This window comes from Saccostrea cucullata, unplaced genomic scaffold (genome assembly GCF_032062105.1).
Source record: "Saccostrea cucullata isolate Sc308-1 unplaced genomic scaffold, CSIRO_AGI_Scuc_v1 ctg5756, whole genome shotgun sequence".
NCBI lineage: Eukaryota > Metazoa > Mollusca > Bivalvia > Ostreida > Ostreidae > Saccostrea > Saccostrea cuccullata.
This window is the reverse complement of record NW_026934116.1, coordinates 22,188-44,065: the sequence shown is the minus strand read 5'-3', so window position 1 is coordinate 44,065 and position 21,878 is coordinate 22,188. Positions and strand designations below refer to the sequence as shown.

Sequence of the window (21,878 nt, the reverse complement as noted above, 5' to 3'; positions counted from 1 at the left end):
TATTTAACCTTTTAACCTGATATTTATAAACATATATCCACCCAGATCTTCTATAGAAACTTGATGTTTTTGGTATTGAGTCTAGAAACAAATACATGCAACAAAAATAAATTATACTTTATGGCTGATCCTCCTTAATAATGATTTAAAGTGATTTTCTGAAGGTAGATGCATGGCTGGCGACGATAGGGCCTGGTCAAAGCAGTCATGTGTCCGCCTTATTCCTGATGACGTTATGACGTCCAGGCAATAAAGAGTATAATAGTAAACTCTGAGAGTTTGCAATCGAGCAAAAGTGTCAGCATTTATACCCCCCCCCCCCCCCCCAAAAAAAAAAAAAAAAAAAGAAAAGATCAGTTTTATTAAAAAAAAAACAAACTCTGCTCATTTTCAAAGATAAATTATTTATCTTATCTTTATTTTCGCGTTATGACACACATTTTTAAAGTAAAACAAGGAAAGATATAATTGACGAAAATGAACTCAGTGGATTTTAGTCAATGAACCCAAAACAATAAAAAAAAATATCTGAAAAATATATACTCGTATATTTTGATCTTGATCTTGAAAGTCATTTGCATGATTTCAATTTTCTTTACATAATACTATGAATGGTACAAAAAGAAAAATACGACTTAGAAAATAAGAATGACTGCTGCTATATTTACATTGAGGGAATTCATAAGAACCTGAGGCAGGCCCAGTTTAATTTTCAAATAAAAGATAAACTAATATTAATTAGAAGTGTGCTTCAGAAACTATTCTCTGACCTCAGTCATCTCGAAATGCATTGGGGATAGGGGAAGGTGTAATTTTAAGGTCTCTCATTGACACAATCCGACCACTTACCTCGAACCAAGACAATTTCAGAAGCATGAACCCTCCTCCCGATTATGTGAAAGAATCATTTTTTTTCTCTTATCAATTATTTTGATATAAAGAGTTGTAAATTGTGTATAAAAACATCAGGCGACAAGAAAACTTCAACAGATACATAATATTGAAAATCAACAGAATCAAAAGTTACTGAATAAGTGAATTTAATAATTTTTTTAACATAATTAGTAATTAAAAATATCAATGTACTCATTTAATAAGGACTGAAAAGAAATAATGTGATAGTAATAAAAAATGACAACTATTACTTCGTTGAAGTTGAATATCAAAAGTTTACAATACATCGTAAATGCTTTGTTCACAGAACTGTAATGTAAGCTTCTATTTATCGATCTGTTTCATCATAGAAATAATTTTAGATTTACATGTAAGAAGATACAAAATGTACATGTACAAAATATGAGAAGAGTCATATTTGACAGGAGTATTTATGAGAAAATGAGCTAGACTGTAACTCTCTTTCTCTCTCTTGTCTCTTGGGTACAAAGAGATATATTGTTTTTAAGTCCCGACGTTGACGACACCTCAAATTTATTGGTCAAGCATAGAATGAAAAGTCACGCTAACTATTGTTAATATACGAACACTTCTTATATTCACACAATTATCAAATCTGATTGTTAATTCAATCATCGTTTTTTTTTCTCTGAGAACCTCTAATGTAATTAACACACAATTTCCTGAGCAATAATCATGTGAATTGTGATTCAGGTTCATAAAACCCGTTTATAAATAAATTAAAACAATATATCAATTTCTGTAAAGAATTAAGAAAATTAAAAAGTAAACTAGAGGCCCTCCATTCTTTTTTCAATTTGATCTCTTTTGGAGTGAATGTTTTGGCAAAAGTCTACATTTCTATGTGTCTGAGTCTGAAATATAAATGTATTCAAAATGATCAAACAGTAAAGCATTTGATGAAAACAAAAAAGTTTAACAATAAATATTCCATCATCCAATACATATGCGACCTATAATACTGTACCTTTGATCCGATTTTTATTTCCATTCCCTCCCCCTTATTTTTCTCTGTTTGATCCTAACTCTTTTTTAAAACTGAGTGATTTTTTTAAAATACATTTTTCACAATTCACCTTTCATTTAATTTTTTACGTAACTCGTTATTTGACTAAATACAGAATTATTTTATGTTTCATAACCTATGTTAACTTATATTAATACGCTTATCCTTACAATTTTTAAAGGTACAATTTCAATGCATTTTTGTTCTTCTAATTTTCTGTACCTATTGATGTGAAATTAAGTTGTGATGAATGACTTGAAAACACATACAAATTATACCAGTATACAATGTACCAGCTTATAAAGCGTTAACTGCTCAATCGCAAAATACATTGTATGATTATAACCTGGGTAGCTTCATTCCGTAATAAATCACATTAATAACCTCTATCTGAATCAGATTCATGATTAAGATCAAGAACTAGTAAATTACTTTGGAATTTTATCTTGATATAAGGTACAATATCACACCATAATTAATCAGAATCAAGTTTATTTTGAAAAGTAACCTTTCAGTTGATACCTATTTCAAAAATACTTTTCTTTCAAGTAAAGAGTATGAATAAATGTTATTTGAGAGGTTGTGGGCACTTAAAATAAAAAAAAATGGACTTATTGATCGACACGGAGAATTAACTATTTTTTTCCTCAGAACTATGTGAATTTTCAAATTATGCGACGGTAAACGTTATTTAGCCAGGTTATTATGATAACACATCTATAAGTAATTGATTTTTCAAGTTCCCAAAATATCAAGGCACCTTATATGTGTTTGAACCCCTTCTTCAATATGAATAAAGATCTTGATTATTTTGTAGCGGGAAAGTTGAACAACTTATATATATACTTATATATTTAGATGTTTTACTCTAAATATTTTTTTCTCTTTTTTTATTATGATATTCACCAGTTTTAAGTTTGATTTTGTTGTAGAGAAGTCACAAACTCCGTTATTGTTATTAATGTTTATGATTCATCGGGTTTGTTCACACACACCTGAGCACAGACTGACTATACTTTGAGAAGGCTTGCTTTTGAACATTCTACTCTGAATTTTCTGCATTATATTTCGAATATCTTTCATTAATACATAGCAAAATTTGCACTCTTCTTAACTATTAAGAAGAAAATTATTTTTTTTAAAGTGCAATGATATGTCAATCAATTGCGTCCAAAAACCAATAAGTACGAGGTGGAATAAGAGATATTTTTGTACGTTATGCTATAGCAACTACATGTATACGTCATAAAAAATTATTCAGTACGTTTGAGACAATATAAACTTCAATTCGATGTGTAAGAATCTTTCATAAAAATAATGAATATGTTATTCTGAACCCTTTGAATAGACATTTTCATCGGATATAATATTTATCACTTTCTAGATGAAATTTTATCCATAGAAATGCTACTTACCACTTTCTAAATCAGATATATGCGAAGATATTCTGGATTTGATGGATGATTGTCTGCGATATCTCATGAAAGAAGGATGAGGGCTCAATTCAGATTTTGATCTTCTGTTAGCTACAAGAAGTGGACAATTATGACAAACTTTTTATACATAAGTGTTATGATTCTTCTTCTTTTTTTTTTACAAAAATAATGAAAAGAAAGACATGAATAAGAATGAGTATAATCTCTATCTCCAAACAACCCAACGCCATCCCGAAAAAAAAAAATGAACAAGTCACTCTGCTTCATGTTGCTACCAAAAGCTGTCATAAGAATGTCAATACTTGTAAAAAAAAAACTTTTTTTAATATAAGTTGTGAATTTGTGGTGGCTTGTACGCCTCTGGCACTTTATATTTTAATCCACTTTAAATTCAATTAAATGCTTCTCTATACAGATATATTGCATATAGATAAGGTATTAAAACAAAAAAAATCAATCCCCTGTGTTTGCAACATTTGAAAAAAAATACTCTTTTTTGCGTTTTATTGGCTAGGGAAATTAAATTGATAACGTGATAAAATCGCATATAACCCGAAATACTTCATAGTAGAATATGTTCATCGACCAACTCTATGTCATATTAAAAAGAAGCTCTTTAAACGGTTTTTATTTTTATAATTTGAATTCTGTTTTGCATTACAGAAGAACAAAAAAACGTTTAATACTAAGTTTTTACACAACTCAAGAATTTACGTGACGTCACAATTGCCTTGTGTAACATGCTTTTAAAAGCGAAAGATTTTGATTGCATGACAAACTTTAAGCGCTTTTTTATTGACACTAAAGATCAAACGACACGGTCTTAAAAATATTTATAATTTTTTCTAAGAATTTGTAATGAAGTATAGGTACTTAAACACGTTTCCTAAAAAAAAAATGCTACCTTACCGGGCATTTGGATAAGATACCATGGGGTCATATTTCTTATATATCCCTCATGGGTAATCTTCCAAATGGCCTATATAACAATGTTTGGTGTAGTTATATTAAAAAAATGAATACAATGTAGAAATCAGAAGAGAGTGACAAATATGAATATTTTACATGATTCTTAGAGATACAAAACATATATTTGAGGAACTGGTCTTAAGAACTCACAATAGCAAATGTAAATATTTTAATAACAAAGCCTTAATAATACTGAATGGTAAAGATATGTTTTAAAACTTACAATCTGTTCTCAGTTTTGTCAGAAGGTTCGACTCCATCTATAAAAAAGCAGTAAAACTGTATGTACATCTAAATATCTTAAAAGGCATTACATTCCATTTTAGCTAGATATTTGATTCATTTTTACCTAATATAGATACTGAAATCTTATAATAAATACATTTATGCAAACTAGATAATGTTATGAGCACTGTAATTCAAGATAATTCTCATGGAGCAAAACATATTTGTTTTATAACAGAGTACATATTTTAGAAAGAATTTCTCATGTATGGATATGGCCTATCAAGTTAATGCTGCGTTGTTTTAAGTCTTGTGTTGACTTGAGTAACAACTGTCCTTGAGGTCATGAAGAATGTTACAGCTCAATATGCTATAAAATTACCCTTTATAAAACCTCTGAATTTAGTATCAAATGCAACTCATGTCATATATTTACATGTATATACATTGAAAGAATTCTTTTCCCATTACATGACAAAAGCAGTTAAAGCTTATTGATAAAACTTCAATGTAAATGCAAGCTTGTCATTAAGGCTTCGTTTCATATGTTGATTTGATGCGCAAGGGCAATCTATACCGACAACATTTAAAAAGACTGAGGTACGTTATTGACAAACAAGTTTATAAAAGAAATCAGTAATTTCGTTTAAAGTAGTCATTTCGTACGTTCTATGGTCGATTCAATTACCTTGTAAGCAAATCTATCCTTATGTCAAATTCTTACTGATTTTTTTCATAGTAATTGATAGGGCAGTATTTATATCAATTTATCTAACACATCGTCGACAGTTTTTCAGTCACTCCCTGTTCATGACATGGAGCACATAAACGGGACTGACTGGCCGACATTTGATGCACACTATTCCATGGCTTCTGATCCAATCTGTGATGTTTTAGAGGATTTGTCTGTGTAGTTTTAATGAACTTTTGAACTTGAATGTTTTTCCTTATCTTTGTATATATATATTTCATATAACAAAAATAATTGTTCCTTGTAAGAATTGTAGTACGTATCTGTTTCTTAGATTATAAGGTAGCTATAAAATACCTTTTGAAAGTTTTCTATCATGCTCTTTTCTATTTTTCTGCGATGTCTCATTAAGTTTCTATTCATTTCCTGTAAATTATATAAAAATATCAATTTCATTTATAACCTCCAAGCATTTCGTTCTTTGTTGGAATATACACTTATATTTTTATCAACGACGTGCTTAAAAACGATTTTTTTTAAATGCTGATATTCAGTGAAAAAATATCCAATATGAAAACTTATGACGTAAATTTTATTTTTAATATGAATTGTTTAAAAATTACGGGAATACATTACCTTAAACTTATTTTCTTCGTTTATATCCATTTCCCTGAAATGGATCATGTGAAGGACAAAAAAAATTAATAAGAAATCATGAATAAAAACTAACAGGGTTTTTAAATCAAGATCACAGTTACAACTTAGTGAATGACGTACGTTAAGTCAAGGCCCTTTGTGAAGGACGTTAAATCAAAAACACTTTCTCCCTTAAATATTTACGTACGTTAGTGATTGGCGTGCATCATATCAAGTACACCTTACCACTTAGTGATTCACTTGCAATAAATCAAGTACACCTTACCCCTTAGTGATTCACTTGCATTAAATCAAGTACACCTTACCCCTTAGTGATTCACTTGCATTAAATCAAGTACACCTTACCCCTTAGTGATTCACTTGCATTAAATCAAGCACAACTTACCCCTTAGTGATTCACTTGCAATTTATCAAGTACACCTTACCCCTTAGTGATTCACTTGTAATATATCAAGTACACCTTACCCCTTAGTGTTTCTTTTGTAAAATATCAAGTACACCTTACCCCTTAATGATTCACTTGCAATAAATCAAGTACACCTTACCCCTTAGTGGATGATGTACGTTAAATCAAGTACACCTTACCCCTTAGTGATGTACGTTAAATCAAGTACATCTTACCCCTTAGTGATGTACGTTAAATCAAGTACACCTTACCCTTTAGTGATGTACGTTAAATCAAATACACCTTACCCCTTAGTGATGTACGTTAAATCAAGTACACCTTACCCCTTGGTGATGTACGTTAAATCAAGTACACCTTACCCCTTAGTGATTAAGGCGGCCTGGCCCTCGGCTTCACGTGTTTCCTTTAGTTTTAAATCGTAGTTACTGTCATATATAAATCCTGTGAAAAAATATAATTTATACTTTCCCTGAAAAAAAGAACTTCACAAAACAACACACAAAAGCAATCAAAGCAAAAAATACAAAAAAAAAAACAAAAAAAAAACGATTTTTCACATTAAAAAAAGTTATAAAACTTTTTATAAATATATACTGACCTTGTACAAACATGGGAATTCTTTTCATTTTTTTGATATCATCTTCATGTGTATATTGAGCATGTTGAATATTAGATTTTTCGTCTTTAGCATGAACTGAAGAATTACAGCACCGACGTATGGAAGTAACCATCCAAACAACGGCGTGGATGACAAAGAAGGGGATCGCTAATAATTGCATGTGAACAGGAAAAATGCTTTTCAGACTGAACTCTTCCAAAAAATCAGTTTGGAGTTGGGACCAGTAGAACTTTGACTTCTCTTGAACTTTAGCAAATGTATTACTATAAGAAACAAGAAAAAATTGATCTAAGCCTCAATTGTCCTCCGGGAAATGAATAAAGTAAACAATGGAAATGAGTCTTGATCATCAAATCGCTTCGATATGTGTAAAAAAAAACGGGATGCGTCTAAATGCTAGGAACGATAGTTGAGAATATTTTGAAAACTTATAGTCGGATGAAAATAGAACAAAAAAGATACCCAATTTATCAATTCCTCAACTAAATGTTGGCTGCATAAAATATAAATTGAAAGTAGACTCATGCATCACCTCTTTTCAAAAATGTGTTTCACTTTAAGAATATAAAACACAAACTCTGTAGAATACGTTTTTATGTGATAGGTTAAATTCGATGTTCCAAAAAGAACCTGTCGTTTTTCAATAGTAATGTTTAGAAAACCCTTAATTCTGAATAACCTTTCCAAACACAATTCCAAACACTTAACACCAACACTTAAACTTATATGTATAGAGCAGCCCGGTCCTACGGGCTGCAATAAAATTGCTTTTTATCAGTATGCGTTTTATATTAAATGATATATTTCAAATTGTTACACTGTTCAAGTTTAAATGCCATTTCTAGACAATTTTAATCAACAACTGGAGTATCTATTTTTATAATATGAACACATATAGTCTCCTGAATGTATACATCTTCTGTAATTTTTTTCGGTCTTTTCTTTCAAAGTACGAGGGTTGTTCGAAAATTATTGAGACAATGTGTATATTTTGCTTTCTAATGAACGTCTTTCGGTGAAAATTTGCATATACGTTTGAAATACACTAAGAATTAATAATAGAAAAAAAAAATTAAATATTAAATGTTTCCTGTACAGTGGTATATAAATGCAGCAAAAGTAGGGGTCCCCGGAGCAGTCACGAAATCAGATATTGAATGTGTATAATTTTTGCTGTTTTATTTCAAATTCATGCTGTGCAACATTGTTAGAATTTTGATCAGGAATACGGAGATCATAAAAAAGCGCGGTAGAGAATTCTGCTAAGAACGGAAAACTGGATTTTAACGTCAAGGGCGGAGCAGCCAACATACCTAAAATTTTGTGTAGCGCAATGTAGAACTCTTTTCTAGACTGAACGACCTGCTGAAACAATAACAACGAGAAAAAATAATGTGTCAGGGTTTGTTATTTCATTGGGTATGCATTTTTTGTTTTAAAATCAATTCAACCAGTGTAAAATCAAAAGTTCCGGACGACTATCAGTATTTACGTACGATATTAATATCGTTGACCCGCGTTGCATAAATTGGCACTGCATGATACTAAGTCATCCTTTCCCACAAATGAAAATTTTACACTTGGGTAGCAGCAGCAAACATTTTTAAAGAATAGTTTAAGAATAGAGACTGTTTGATTTTTGTAATGTTATATGTAATAGCAAAGAAGGAAAAGCATTAGACGCTTCCCAGTCGTTTTTCATGCGAAACCATCTCCGGCTGACGTGACGTTAAATGACGTAGCGATGCTGCTCCGGGTCGATAGACAATTGCATGTTTATCATTTTACGGAAACTTTACTTATTATCATAGGAATTAGAAATTTTGCATAAGTGTTATATTCGTTCTTTATAAAATGTTGATCAATTTTCATGAAATTATCTCCGTCCTTTATGGAGTAAATGTAATTGTCTCAATAATTTCCGAACAGCCCTCGTATGTAAAAAAAAACACAACAATACTTAATCATTTCGATAACATTGTTAGATCCCTTGTTATTTCCATGAAATTGATTTTATACGAAAGTTCTACGACGACTTTGTTTACAGTTTGATTACTTTTTGAAAAAAAAACTATTCATGCAAAATATCATATACTGATTGTGCATTCTAAACATCATTTGACAATGAAAGCTTTTGATATTAGGTAAAATTTAATGTGTTTCATTTCTTCTGAAACATTTCTTATATTATATCTTTTTTTTAAATTGAAATGAAATTTGAATTTAATCAATTCTAAAAATTTTACAAAAAAAAAAAATCCAAACACGAAAAAATTAACATTGAAAAGAACAATTCCATTAGATTTTAGAAAGTCAAGATAAACCATTAACCCAAAAAGGTATAAGACATACCTGTACATGGCGATCAGCAAATTTAAAAGTAATATGACTGCCGTGAGAACATAAACAGCTTTTAGATAGGGGGCCAAAAACCTCCCTAGTGATGAAGGACACCTTTCTTGTGACCCATCTCTATATTCAGTTTCGTTGAATGTACAATCAGGTTCCGTCACTAGAAAAATAGAAGAATAAGAAGTGTTGATCATTGAAAGTTTTGCAGGGGATGCTCATTTCTCCATGGCACCTAATCCCAGCTCTGATGTTTTTGGGGTTCATGTTTGCTCTGCTGATCTTTCCTATTATTTAATGGAAGTTAAAGCTTGAATACTGTTCGTTATATCCGTATGAAACATATGGAAATAACAAATAGTATTCAAGATCGAAGTCCATAAAACAATACAAAATAGGAGCAGGGCAATCACGGACCTTGAAAACATAAGAGGTGGTATCAGGTGCCTTGGAGGAGTGAACTTCCTCTGCCGACTTGTCACACCCGCCACGTGCCCTTTCTCATGATCGGGATATAACGGAAAATATCATAATCTATAATGATTTGCTATATATGTGTATCAGCCCAACAATCCATGTTAGTTCTTCGGATTGGTATACCTATGTGATGTGAGGCATATCTTCAACAATTGTAACAGTTCTATGTATAAAATACGTAATAATATGTTTAGAATACATATGAAACAAACTTCTTTGCAAACGGGACAAATATGATAAAACATAATTACTACCGTATAGCGGGTTATTTTAGCGGGGTGCTAATTTTGGCTTATTTTAGCGTTTTGATGATGATCTGCTAAAATTGTTATCGCTAAAATAGTCAGGACTCTTTTTAGTGTCCATCTGCAAAGAGGTGAAACCCTACGTCCGCTAAAATAAATTACGCCAAAAATATTCCCATACCTTTGAGTAGGCAAAACGCCAAATTTTACACCCGCCAAGAAAACCCGCTATACGGTATGTCCAGAGTACGGGAAAGATCAAAGTATATCAAATCATTTCACTGATTTTTATTATTGATGAAATCGATTGAAAAAGTTTGATATAATCTATTCTTCTTACATCTATCTCCTTCCAAATTCAGCTCTCCGAATAACATCCAGTATCCGTTTCTCGTTATTTTCTCCAGTTCCTCAAAAGTAAATTCCGAGTTTTCAGAATATAGTATGGCGTAGTAGGAGATATTATAGCACATGGAGATTATAAACATGATTGCCATAAAAGCAATTGTGTCCTTAAACTGAAAACAAAAAACAAAAGGTGAAACTGCATTGCCTCCATCACTAAATGCTTATAGGTAAAAAAAAATCAGTTATAAAAGCTTCTATCGTCAGATGAAAAAAAAAATCATTATACTCCTTCCTGAACATGCAAAGAAGTCAAACGAGACGAGACGTCTTAGCGCATTTTTGTTTCAGTTTTAATAATATGATTGCTGAATTCGGTATTGACCAGTTAAGGGCCCTCATAAGGCAAAAAGAATGTACACGTCTATTGTTAAAATCCATAAAATAGTTATAATCATAAACAAGAAATACAATATCAATAGAAAAAAGAGGAAAAGGCTTGCTTGATTGATAAGAACGACATACAAGTAGGGTACTGCCACAAGTATTTTATATGTATAATAAGAATTGTTTTATAGGTATACATCATCTTTATGCATACATTACAAAATCACATATATTTAAAAGTATTATACTTTTACATTAGTAGTAAAAAATGTCACATTCCTAAAACGTATGGTGTGATAATTCATGTACGAAACAATAAGACAATTTTTCCTCCGGAGGAGTCTTCAATAAAAGATTTTAACGTAGCATCATGTTGTAGGCAAGTTATGTAATACAAAATTAATTAAATCTTTTACCCTATCAAATGCCGTGTTACATCTAAAATTAAACTATGCCCATAGGACATTGTTCTTTTTTTAAATTATTAAAACATGATTTTTAAAAAATCATTAATTTGAAACTTTATTTAGTTAGCTCATGCGAAATACATTTTTTTAAAATTGAAAATCAGCAACAGTTAAAGGTGTTCTTATAATTCATTTACCATTTTTTGGATAATGACTAATGTAGGACCCAACAACTCGGACATGGAAAACATATGAAGGATCCGTATACTCAACATGATGAAAGCCGCAACCAGCAGAACTTTAGATGCAGTAAAGTAGTCGTACATATCGTTAAGTTTCATAAGCATGCCACATGTATACGTAGTCAAAGACAACCAGTCCAGAATGTTCCATGGGTCCGTAATATACTGTTTCTTCTTTCTCCTTATAGCCGCCACGAAGACCTGAAAAGTCATTATGTACCGCGGTATACAATGAAATTTATCTAATCTGACATGCTCTTGGAGACAGTCTTTGTGTCAAAATAGGCAGGATGTCGAATTGCACAGTGTTAAAAAAAGGAAACAACGGTAAAATTGGAGAGAAATTAAACTTCACAAATCAAAGTTTGACGGATTTTCAAAAATGTCAAAATAGACAGTTTTTCCTGTACTTCAAAATACATTGTAAATTAAACTCTCTCAAGTTACAGAGCTTTGAAAATGTACATAGATCACTATATTTTTGTGACACCTAATTTTAGCATAATATTCGTAAATCTTTATTTTCCAGACAAATTTATACAAATTGTCTTTTTTGACCTCATATTAATATAAAGAAAAGTAATATAGATAAGCATGAAATTATCGCCAGCACAATGTCTCGCGTATTAATGTACTCGAAAACAAAGTTCCCGTTAAAGAAAAGTGGTTTATAGTATTCAATTATTCCTTTGCCTTATAACATCAACGATACCTCGAGAACATTAATGATATTTCAAAATTAATACGTGTTATTTGAATTCACCTTCATACATGTTCCAAGAACACATTAAAAATATAATCTACGTGTCAAGGTCAATAAAAGATAAGTTATTGATGTTAATATTGAACACATGTAGTACAAAGGAATAATGAAATGAACAATATTTGTGATTTTCAATAAATATTTAGCAAAGCAAATTCAACTCTTTTAAACTGCCATTTTCAGTTTTTATTATTTCTTTTATGTCTTTAAATAATAAGGTAGTTTATGAAAAAAGTAACTGTTCGTATTAAAATATATATAAAGAGCGGCTGGAAAAACTACCTGCTTTGTTTCTTCAATGAAAAAGCTAGTCATCCAGGCAATAACAAAAATGTCTGAGTTAGATATCCCTTTATCAAAGTCAAACAGAAGCATATAAGCATATCCTGTTAGGAGAGCGAAAAGACTCATCTGGAAGTAAAATAAATACATTTGAAAATAAAGAACAGCAAAACTAATACCATCATTAACTAAGGCATGAACATGGAACTTGGGAATTCTATGGGAAGGATCAAATAGCAATAAGGATAAAGCATCCCGTTAAAAGAAATACGCACGCTAACTCGATTCTCTTCTACATTTTATAAGCATTTAATTCAATATAAATAGCAATTTGGCCATAAAATCTTTGTTTAATACAAAAAAACATTTCAATGGTAATTGATGAATTGACTTAATACCAGCGCTACACAGTAAATTATCCATTATTCCAGTTCTTAAAAGACGGGGTAGACGATATTTTCCATTGAAACCAGAGTTTCAAGCAACACCATATTTTGAAATAGTCTTGGATATGATAAAATTTTCCATATAGCATTTCTTATGTTTTAAGCAAATAAATAAAACATAAATATATCAATAACATATAATGTTTCAGTTGTAAGTCCCTTTGAAACTGGTGGAAAAAAGCATTTTTGTCGTTTTTTGTCAATAAACATATCCCCCCTTTGGTATGAATTTGTGAATGAGCATTCCATATTACCCGTGAAAAGGAATTTTTGTAACACGGGGGGTGGGGGGAACATGTAATAAAAATATTTCCGCTTTCCGTTTATTTCTATAGTGAAAAACACAAGTTTTACCAAAATTTTAGAGTTATCTCTCTTTGTTTTCCCAAATAAGTACGTTTTTTTGAAAATCCAATTAATAATCTATGTAAAAAATATTAAAAATTCATCGAATATGTTAACTTTTGAAAAATTGACTTGATCGTAGGCGGGAGAACAATACTATCGTTTGCAATTCTTTTAAAATATACTCACCACGTTCAGGAAAACCTTCATGAATGGAATTTTATATTGTCTGTACAACCTTAGAATAAAATGCGAGACCACTTTATCATGCAAGTTAAGTTTCATATAATAAAATAATAAAATTTTATATAGCAACTTATCTTTTGTGAATTCTAAAGCGCTTTACATCGATATAAAAATCTAAATAATAAAAGAAAGACTAAAAAACTTACATACACCTATAAAAAATTAAGAAATTCTGAAAAAAAGTTACATATTACAACAGATCATGCATATATACACATATCATTCATTTAAGAAAACCTAATTGAAATGATAATATTACATCTTACCATTTAAGAAGCTTGTTTTCCAATATTACACTCTTACCATTCTAGAGGCTTGTTTTCTAGTGTTATCATCAGCAATGGTAGTAGAATGACATGAAGAATTGCCAATAGCACAAAACACAGTACCTGAAAATTGAGTGACATATAGGACAAAGTCAAGTTCTAAAATCATGCCAATACTTTGTCAAAACTGGTATTTAAATTAGCTTGTTCAACTAAATAGTTACGCAATCAAATCTCCTGTTTCCCTTTCTTTAGATTAAATGTGATGTCTAATGAACAAAAGTAACGAGAAGTATTTATACTTACTTTATATTTGGTAACCTTTTCAACACCGTACCACATTTCGTTTAGAATGTTTTTCACAACTTCATTGTCAAGAAAAGTTCTGTTCTCTGTTTGAATGCCACCAGTTAGATAACCATGGTTGAGGAGAAGTCTTCCAGAATGTTGAATGTTTTCGCCCCAATTTTTTTGCTCCTCTTTAGTGATTTCTTTCGATTTATTTTCCTGTTGTTGTGTTTTTGCATTTCTTTGTTTGTCTTCTTCATGTACACAGCTGATTATTCGCAGAGCTTGATGTGTATACTTTCTATTGATATACATTTAAAGGTACTTGGACACAGATTTGATGTTAATAATTTCTCATTTTTTCTGTATAATATCACGAACTATATGATTTAATAGCATTTCACACAAAAATTAATTAAAAATCTTATTTCATTTAAAAGTTATTAAAACTTGAAACTTTTTGCAGGTCTGATTGACACATACTTGCACTTTCACAAATTTTAACTTTATTCTTAATCCTCAGGAAAAGTGGCAATTTTGATGTGTTTTAATGAGAAATATTAAAACTTTTATCAAGTAAAATAATTTTAGTCAGAGTAGAAATGTTAGAAAGCAAAACACCTTCACAAGTATCGTCATTCCGAACTAAGAGATGCGTACAGAGTTTAGCAAACCGAGCACATTCGTGTTATGTATACGCAGTTTTTGTAAACATGGCTCGAGTTCTGTTATTGTTTATGTTTAGAATTCACCGGGTGCGTTATATCATCACAGTCTGCTTACCACAGCTGCACGGACGGACAGTATACTGTGTGTTTGTTTTGCTTTCGAACATGTCTACTCTGAATTTTCTGGATTATAGTATTAATATTTTTCATTATATACAAAACGAGATTGCCACTTTTCCTAAGGATTAAGAATAAAATATAATTTGTGAGAGTGCAAGGATATGTCAATCAAACCCGCCGAAAAAATTGAAATTTCAATATCTTTTAAACGAAATAAGATTTTTAATTAATATTTGTGTAATATGCTATTAAAATATAAAAGTCGTGATATTATAATGAAAAAAATAACTTCAAATCTGTGTCCAAGTACATTTAAAGCGTGAATAGAAATAAGGTCAGTGTTATAGATGTGTCTATTTAATATTATATTTCTTAGTGAATGTAAACCGGTAATTGTAAAGTAAAAATACAATTTTTGAGGCGGTAATACCTTTTAAATAAATAAATAAGGGTTGCACAGTAAAAACACGAGCATTTCACAAGAAACCTTCTGAAGCAAGCATATTCTAGTAAGAAGAATTCTTTGTATATTATCTGATGATAAATGTTGAAAATATAATCAAGATAGTTTATTAATTATAAGTCAAACGATTGTGAAATCCTAATAATACAAGCATGAAATATATTGACATTATTTACAGTAAAGAAGCTCAAAAGTCCTTTTAACAATACAAAGTTGGAGCAGAGCAATCATGGTCATAAATATCAGCTTTGGGATCAGGTGCCATGGAAAAGTGAGCATCCCCTAACGACCGATCACATCTGCCGTGTACTCCATGTCGTAATTGGGAAGTACCGGGAAAAAACGTGGACAGTTTAAATTCTAACAATAAGTATGAACATCGTCAGACCGCATTTGACATAGTACAATATTTTAACACATAACGCATCTGATCTGAGGATACGAATAAATTGATGTGTAAATCTCCTATTGATACTTATTGAAAGATATATACAAAATTAAGACAGTTCGATAAATACAATATTTTAACAAGAAATCACCTTAGATACGTATATTTCTGAATCAATACATTGATTTGTTGAATAATAAACATTGCAAAAATTTTAAAATAATACGTACAAGACTTATTTACAAGAAACTGTCGTACTGAATGTATAATTTTTTAAAACTTTAAATCACTTTTAATCCACTTTATTTTCTCGAAGCAAAGCGAGACAAAGAGCACGCAATATTTTTTTTCTGGCCTATGAAAGTATTTCTTAAAATTTTATCAAGGAATAAGAACAATTCGTGAAAATTATATCATGCAAATAAAGAGTTAATTACTATCCCGCGAAAATAACGTGTCTCGATTTTTTTTTTATATACAGTATATACTTGTTTGTTTTCTAAGTCTTATTTGTTATATATGTTACAGTAAATATATGTAACCAGGAATTTCTCGTATTTCCTAAATTTTAGGAAATACAAGAAATTCCTATTCTGCTTAGGGAATACACGTATTTTTTAATTTTAGTTAGGAAATACACGTAATTACTGAACTTTTCAATTCCTTTTTACACATATTTACCAACTATATGTTTTCGCGGGATAATTTAAAATTTAAATCATAAAATATGAATAGATGGTCAGTATAATCAATGTTCATATCAGTGTTCATACCATATGTGAATAAATAAATATTTGAAATAAAATTTTATTTATGTATAAATTTTCAAAATGTATTATTTGTAAATATTAACTTAAAATATAATGATGCTCTGCTTCATTTTCACTGGAATGTGTTTTCTATATCACAACATACTTTAACTAACTTTCATTTATTTATATATATTATTATGTAAAAAAAAAAATACTAAACTCGCTTACTGGCATTTCTTATTTTATTAGATATTCATACAATGCTACAGTTTTTGACAGGAAATTAAAAACCCTGAAGCATCTTATTTACAAATAAAAACGTTTTTATGCTGTTTCCTCAAAAGGAATTTTCCATCCTTAGAATTTTAATAATTCATCATAAAAAAAAACAAATTGAGTTTGAATTAACTGAAAATTTTAAAACATATCTATTTTAACATAATTTTAAAGATGTGAAACTCGAATAAACAGAAGTACCCCATATACAGGTTCGGACCAATCACCCAAATGCGATTTAATAGTCTGTTTGGGATATAATATCCCAAATGGGCTATAAATTTACAGGAAAAAATTGATTTTTTTAATTTTGGCTATAAATATCATAAATCCGCATCAGGACACTTAAAAAGGAATAACGTTTGGTTGACATGTTTTCCTGTATGCCCATTGTTTAGGAGATTGATCCCTAGGAAGTTCCTTAACTTCTTGTGCATCGATCTCACAAACTGTCAGGTTACAAAGAAATTGCTAACTAAATTTTTTTCCTATTTAAGCATATGCATATATTATTCATCCTGCTTTGTTCAGAAAAAACGTGTAAAATTGGCTTAAATTTTCAGTAAATACAGGAATTTCCTAGCTATTCAGTAATTACATGTATTTCCTAAAACAGCCAGGAAATACATGTATTTACTGAATGTTTTAAGAAATGCATGAAATTCCTGATTTCACATATTTCCTGTAACATATATATTGCCATGAAAGTTTTAGAGGCCCGCCTTTATTTTGTTCCTGATTTGTATCGTTTTATGGACTTTTGATCTTGAATACTATTGTTATCTCCATATGTACTATTTCATCTCATATTTTCTTCACCTACTTTATCATCAGTTCGAATTTCTCTTTATCCGCTTCACTTGTTCTCCAGTCGTCCACTGCTTCTTGTAGAATGACACAGCCAACAAGAATGAAGTGAATACGCACCTGTTAATGACAGTACAAACATAAAGAATTAAAATTACATTCATTTGGTTACATTTAACTACAAAACTAACATGAATGAAATGAGCAGACAACTTTTAACAAAGATCAAATTGTTCTGTTTTATCGTAATCGTATGTGTATATATAGATTGCTTAGCAAATCCGATAAATAAACATTTAGGATTATTTCTGCTCCAACGAAAATCAAAGGTTAAAATTGTGTCATACGTCTTGCATCTTAGTCATCATTTAGTTGTGATCATGTTTATCAAAAGTCACTTGTTGAAGTTTTATTATATCACATTGATCATTAAAGAGCAAAGGTAAATTTATGCAGGAAATGGTCCCGTCCTTGTAATATGTCACCCTTAACTTAAAAGTTTCGAATTTCATAATTTAACAGGGCAAAAAAGAGACAATGTAGAATCCTATTTGGAATGTTAATGTAAATACGGTAATATTCGTTAAGTATGATCAGGGATATTGCAAATCAATTGATATAGCAAGCTAAGATCCCCAGCTATATTATTTTAACGAATATATCCCAGTGACTTAGTTAACAAACAATGATAAAAATATATAAATCAATAAATTTAAAAAAAAGAAATGATTGTATATATATAAGAACTCACACATCCTGTTTCAATGAATTGCTTTGCGCCGGCGTAGAATTTTTCTTTTAACAAAGCCAGAAAGATGAGTCCAAACAGCCCAGAAATTGAGGTTTCAAGCTCTTTACCTAAGGTAGTCAAATATATGGAGATAAAGAAAAGTATTCACGATCAAAAGTTCATTAAACAAAACAATATTGAAACAGAGTAAACACTGGTCTCTAAAACACCAGAGAGATAATCAGTGAACAAAAGAGATAATCTTTTATTCTAAATCATATACTGAAAGGAAAAAGAAACGCAGGGTAGCATAATTTTCGATAAAAATTTGACCACATGACCGAAAATTACGAAAATTGGTCAGAAGGGCAATTTAGTTACTGTGCATCACTATCAGTATTCAGAATTACTCAAGCGCAAAATTTATGACGTCACGTAGGGAAAACGCTAAAAAGCCCAAAACACGTGAAATTTGATAACAACGAGTTTGTCAACAAATCTTGTTGCATTATTTGATGCATATGAAGTTTGCACATCGTTTTTCAGTATTAAGAGACATTGTGAATTGATTGCAATCTTTGCAAAGTTTACGGAAGTTCAATGGGGTCTTATTTTCGAATTGCCTGATTAATGAAAAAGGCAACAATGGTTAACTAGGCAGTTTCTTGTAAATTTCCCCCCATTAAACTTGTTACCCGTTGTCAGAGAGGGTCTGGAGTGGTTTTCAGTCAACCGTGACGATGACGTTTACGCGAAACAGAGCCATGTTACCAGCGGGTAATTCGTTCTGCCATCTCTTAAATCGCTGCCTTACTAACACAAAAACAGCCATTTATAGAGTAGATGATTATAATCATTACATTCATACGAAATTTGAAAGAAAACAATTCCGCAATTTGGTTTTTTGAGCCAGTCAACTTACAGTTGTTTTCCTTTCACTGGCGCATGCGCACGCCATTGGACCTAATTTTTTGCCTGGTTACCCATGCTAAATATAGCCAGGGTTTGAAAAATAAACAATCTGATGAAATTTCATGCAAAGGAGAAATAAGACTATGACAAATGCGCGAGATAGACATTGAAGATAACGGGAGTTCTCGATTTTCACTTTTAGGGGGTTTCGTCATTTGAGCTTTAATAACTCATGAATAATTAGACAAAATCATATGAGCATTTGGTTATATCTTTTTGAAAGATGATTTTGAAAGGTAGATAGAAAAACTATAAAGTATTTTGAGAAAAACAAATTTAATTCACCTCAAAAGTTTACCCTGCGTTTCTTTTTCCTTTCAGTATATCAATAGCAGGGGAACAAAAAACATAAATCACTAAAAATATTTGATTTCAATTTTAGGAATTTATTAAAAAGCAAACCAAGTTAAACTTTACAACTTAGAATTAAGCATGATTTTCTTTGTTTTTTACTTCCAAGAATGATTCAAAATTATTATTGTACTTAACTTCCACGCATTGATAGTTGATATCGCAAAATTTCAAAATACATCTCTGTATTTCGATCTTAGCCATTTAAAAATATTTGTAACAAGGCCATCTTTTAATAAAAAGTTTAGTCGTTTTCTCCGGCCGATAAAATAAAAATTGCTTGACCCAATTTTTTTAAACATTCCAGGCCATAAAAAATATATTTAAATTTCTGTCTTATTCCACCTATAAATATGTTTATAATTGTTCAATCTATGAATATGTTTAACATTTCAGGAGAAAAAAAATAACCACTGACCGATCTACCCCATAAGTTTACCAAAAGTCGGAAGAGAGAATTTAACATTACTTTAAAGATGTTTGAAAGGGAAATAAATAGCGGAATAAAACAATACCGTTCCAAACAGGTGGCTCATATACATCGTTAGTTGCTTCTTTTAAATCTTCCCAAAGACCATTTTTGAAGTCCTCTGTCATGTTCTTTTAAAGAAATGCATAGAATATAAAAAGAATGTTCAAGAAAAGAAAATCTGCAAACGTTTCTCTCAAGATACATGTATATATGTATTATTTTCTTTGGGTCCGAAGATAAGCAGATACAAAAAAAATGTTTAATAAAGAAAATTATAATTATGTACTTATATGAAATATTACATACCTTTTCAAAAATATATTCAATGGACCGATGACTAAAAAAGTGTTTGATGCAGTCCTTCGGAATTTTCCATTTCCCACTTTTTAGAAGATACATGCAAATAGGATTGGCATATTTTTCCTGAAATCATATTTTTTTAAAATACATGTAGCTCTTTTTGCTGTTTTCCGATCTAACAATAAAGTTTTGATATGAGGTTCTTTTTATCTTACTATCACATATTTCTATGCCTACATGTACCTTGAAATCCATTGGAGCTCTTTCTGTCATGCAAACTGTAAAAAGCACATTTTATAAGACAGATCAATGTCATAATTTTATTATATAGCTAATAAATTGTCTCTAATTAAATACAACCAAAAATCTAACGAATTTTAACGCTCAATATCTAGATGTTTTATTGAAAGCTAACTTTGTATTTCAAATATGAGTATGCCCGAAACATTCCGAATACGAGCGTTCAATATCAAACGCCCCGTTGTAAACAAAAAAAAGTCGTCCGGTCAAATTCTCAGAGCTAAATCAAAGAAAAGAAGTGGCATCTGTGTAAGATGTGTTTATTTTTCACACACAAAATGTAATTATTTATTAAAATATAGTACCTATTCGACCCATTAAAACCTGAATAAGCAAATTATATCGCTCGGTAGGGTCATCGGAATGATGCGATATTGAACGCTAACAGAGCAGACGTTAATTTGAACACCGATACCGAAAAATCAGTAAATTGAGGGGTGTTTAGTTGGAATAATTATAATAAATAATGTGAATATTTATTAGCTACATGTATATAATAAATGAGTGATTGAACTTTTATTGGTGAATATTGGCACTTGTTGGCTCTTCAATAACCCTATAATATTTGACTTACTTGATAATTTATCATATTATTAATACACTGAAAAAAAACATTATGTTAGTTTTACAATAAGACACCTAAAGGCATGCTGATGTATATGATAGTTATATTTGATACTTTTATCATAGGCCCTATATATCATACTTCTACCAAAGAATTTATAAAAATCCTAAACACGTCGAAAAGAACAAAGGTAACCATATATGTGTTATTTCCTATAAACTAACGACAACTGTAATGTGCATTGTGTCATTTCTACGATACGGACTTCTTCTCTTCAAGATATTTAGTTAAAAATCACTCTAAGGATCCTCTCCAAAATACACATTAATCAGTTTAATTTTCATTATACTTTAATGCGCTAAATTTTATTTATATTTTACGTATCCCCCAACCCAAAGTATGAGAATTGAAGTAGCGTTTCAATTTTATAAATACGTACCGGCAATAACAGTACAACAAACTATTGTATCCAACTCGTAAAGATCATGTGGCATTTCATCAGTATTCGATATTTCATTTGCGTCTTTGAGTGTGGACACATCAAAACGAAACACTTGAGCGTCGTATTCCATTTTTACTTTCCAGGGAATATCAACATTGAATAAATACTTCGTTGCTAATAGAACACGGCTATATTCCTCTTTGTTGTGATGGTCCCCATAATGGTCAATTAACGTTACAGTTGGATCTTTTGTAGATTTC

The 21,878-nt window shown here is 30.5% G+C and overlaps 1 protein-coding gene across 1 annotated transcript; it reads right to left on the bottom strand.

The window, feature by feature from the left end:
• Window positions 1-1,093: 1,093 nt before the first annotated feature.
• On the bottom strand, window positions 1,094-21,839 carry LOC134239972 (transient receptor potential cation channel subfamily M member 2-like). Its single transcript, XM_062722103.1, has 20 exons — window positions 21,616-21,839; window positions 20,555-20,589; window positions 20,318-20,434; window positions 20,055-20,139; window positions 18,238-18,344; window positions 17,503-17,606; window positions 14,031-14,313; window positions 13,762-13,847; window positions 13,402-13,450; window positions 12,422-12,550; window positions 11,332-11,577; window positions 10,336-10,513; window positions 9,277-9,436; window positions 6,904-7,187; window positions 6,665-6,746; window positions 5,879-5,912; window positions 5,600-5,668; window positions 4,550-4,586; window positions 3,337-3,447; window positions 1,094-1,769 (listed from the first exon to the last, which is right to left on the bottom strand). Exons 1-20 carry the CDS (start codon window positions 21,746-21,748, stop codon window positions 1,756-1,758), a joined length of 2,343 nt encoding a protein of 780 aa, XP_062578087.1. The 5' UTR covers window positions 21,749-21,839; the 3' UTR covers window positions 1,094-1,755.
• Between the last annotated feature and the right edge of the window lie 39 nt (window positions 21,840-21,878).